The 2,041-nt window shown below is 48.9% G+C and overlaps 1 protein-coding gene across 2 annotated transcripts in view; it reads right to left on the minus strand.

The window, feature by feature from the left end:
* Positions 1-1,625, minus strand: part of LOC132819296 (immunoglobulin G-binding protein A-like) — a 2,470-nt gene extending 845 nt beyond the window's left edge. Inside the window, exons 1-2 of one of the 2 annotated variants that reach the window (XM_060830737.1) lie at positions 1,526-1,625; positions 1-564 (exon numbers count right to left, since the gene is read on the minus strand). The exon at positions 1-564 is cut by the window's left edge and continues 845 nt beyond it. In XM_060830737.1, the coding sequence (XP_060686720.1) occupies positions 22-486 (465 nt within the window). In that variant the 5' untranslated portion in view covers positions 487-564; positions 1,526-1,625 and the 3' untranslated portion in view covers positions 1-21. Of the gene's footprint in view, positions 568-1,525 lie in introns of both variants that reach the window. The other variant, XM_060830736.1, reaches the window with a different exon arrangement.
* Between the last annotated feature and the right edge of the window lie 416 nt (positions 1,626-2,041).

A 2,041-nucleotide genomic window follows, 5' to 3' on the forward strand; every position in this document is an offset into this window, starting at 1 on the left:
GTTTTCTGGCTGTTTTCCGGGCTATTTCCCAGCTGTTTCCCGGGCTGTTTTCTGGTTGTTTTCCGGGCTATTTCCCAGCTGTTTCCCGGGCTGTTTTCTGGCTGTTTTCTGGGCTGTTTCCCAGCTGTTCCCCGGGCTGTTTCCCGGCTGTTCCCCGGGCTGTTTTCCGGGCTGTTTCCCGGCTGCTTTCCGGGCTGTTTCCTGGCTGTTCCCCAGGCTGTTTTCCGGGCTGTTTCCCGGCTGTTTCCTGGTTGTTTCCCGGCTGCTTTCCAGACTATTTTCTGGCTGTTTCCCGGCTGCTTTCCAGACTGTTTTCCGGCTGTTTTCTGGCTGTTTTCCGGGCTGTTTCCCAGCTGTTTCCCGGCTGGTTGGTGTCGGAATGCTGCAGCCTCTGAGAGAACCCGATAACATCCAAAGATTCAAACAGAACGGGAAGCAGGTGGGAGAGCAGCTGGACTGAGCGATTGAAGAGGTAACCTCAACCATAATATTCCAGCCAAAGAGACAAAGCTTGTCCCAAAACCCCAGCGACAGGACAGCTCCAAAAACCTGAAAGAACTGGGACTGCTGGAAATCAGAAACAAAAACAGAAATTGTTAGAAAAGCTCAGCAGGTCTGGCAGCATCTGTAGAGAGAAATCAGAGTTAACGTTTCAGGTCCAGTGACCCTTCCTCAGAACTAGGAGGTGGCTGGGAGAAATGGCTCATCACAACAAATCAGAAACAATATCTTAACAGTCATAGAGTCGAAGAGATGTACAGCATGGAAACAGGCCCTACGGTCCAACCCGTCCATGCTGACCAGATATCCCAACCCAATCTAGTCCCACCTGCCAGCACCCGACCCATATCCCTCCAAACCCTTCCTATTCATATACCCGTCCAAATGCCTCTTAAATGTTGTAATTGTACCAGCCTCCACCACATCCTCTGGCAGCTCATTCCATACACGTACCACCCTTTGGTTGCCCCTTTGGTCTCTTTTATATCTTTCCCCTCTCACCCTAAACCTATGCCCTCTAGGTCTGGATTCCTCCACCCCAGCGAAAAGACTTTGCCTATTTACCCTATCCATGCCCCTCATAATTTTATAAACCTCTATCAGGTCACCCCTCAGCCTCCGACGCTCCAGAGAAAACAGCCCTAGCCTGTTCAGCCTCTCCCTGTAGCTCAGATCCTTGTAAATCTTTTCTAAACCCTTTCAGGTTTCACAACATCTTTCCTATTGCGGGGAGATCAGGATTGAGTGGAGTATTCCAAAAGTGGCCTAACCAATGCAACCTGACTTCCCGTCTGCTATATTAATGCTCTGACCAAGAAAGGCCAGCATTCCAAACACCTTCAAATCATCGGCTCTCCCACTTCTGAGACCATCAGACACTGATGATGTTAAAAACAAATTTAATTTCACCAAATCCATTTCTCTGAAAATGAGACCAATTGCAGAGCCAAAAGTGCACCTGACAAACTCCCTTCACAATACATACTGTGGACTCGTAGACAATTTATAAATTAAAAGCACACACCTCAAACAATGGAGAGTACGCCTCCTTTGGCTGAATTCAGTTGTCTAGAGACATTGCAGAATGGTATGACTAAGTGGAACATGAACAGACTGGGGCAGGCATTGGGTGATATCTCGTGTGGGCTGTCAGCCAACGGAAACTGGATACTAAATGAACAAGCTGGGTGGGGGGAGCTGGGAAAGAGCAGCTCTCTGCTGGGACTACCTGGTTCTCAAAGGTACACAGAGACTGAACTACAACAACAGAGGGCCCCACCCCTCAGCCCTCCGGGGAAGTTGCTCATTTCATTTCACAGTTTCAGACACTTCAGCATTTTCCCACGGTTCGCACAGCCCAACTCATATCGTTACCATAGAGACCACCTTGTGGATGGAGTAACCCTTAGGGGCTGGTACAAGATGCTCTCTATTGTTTTTAAACAGGAAGTAAAGCTTCCTCTACGCTGTACCTGTCCTGGGAGCCTTCAATAGGGACACCGTTGTGGAAGCTTTAGTTTCTGCTTGAAAGTGTTGTGGG

Source organism: Hemiscyllium ocellatum, chromosome 10 (genome assembly GCF_020745735.1).
Source record: "Hemiscyllium ocellatum isolate sHemOce1 chromosome 10, sHemOce1.pat.X.cur, whole genome shotgun sequence".
Classification (NCBI taxonomy): domain Eukaryota; kingdom Metazoa; phylum Chordata; class Chondrichthyes; order Orectolobiformes; family Hemiscylliidae; genus Hemiscyllium; species Hemiscyllium ocellatum.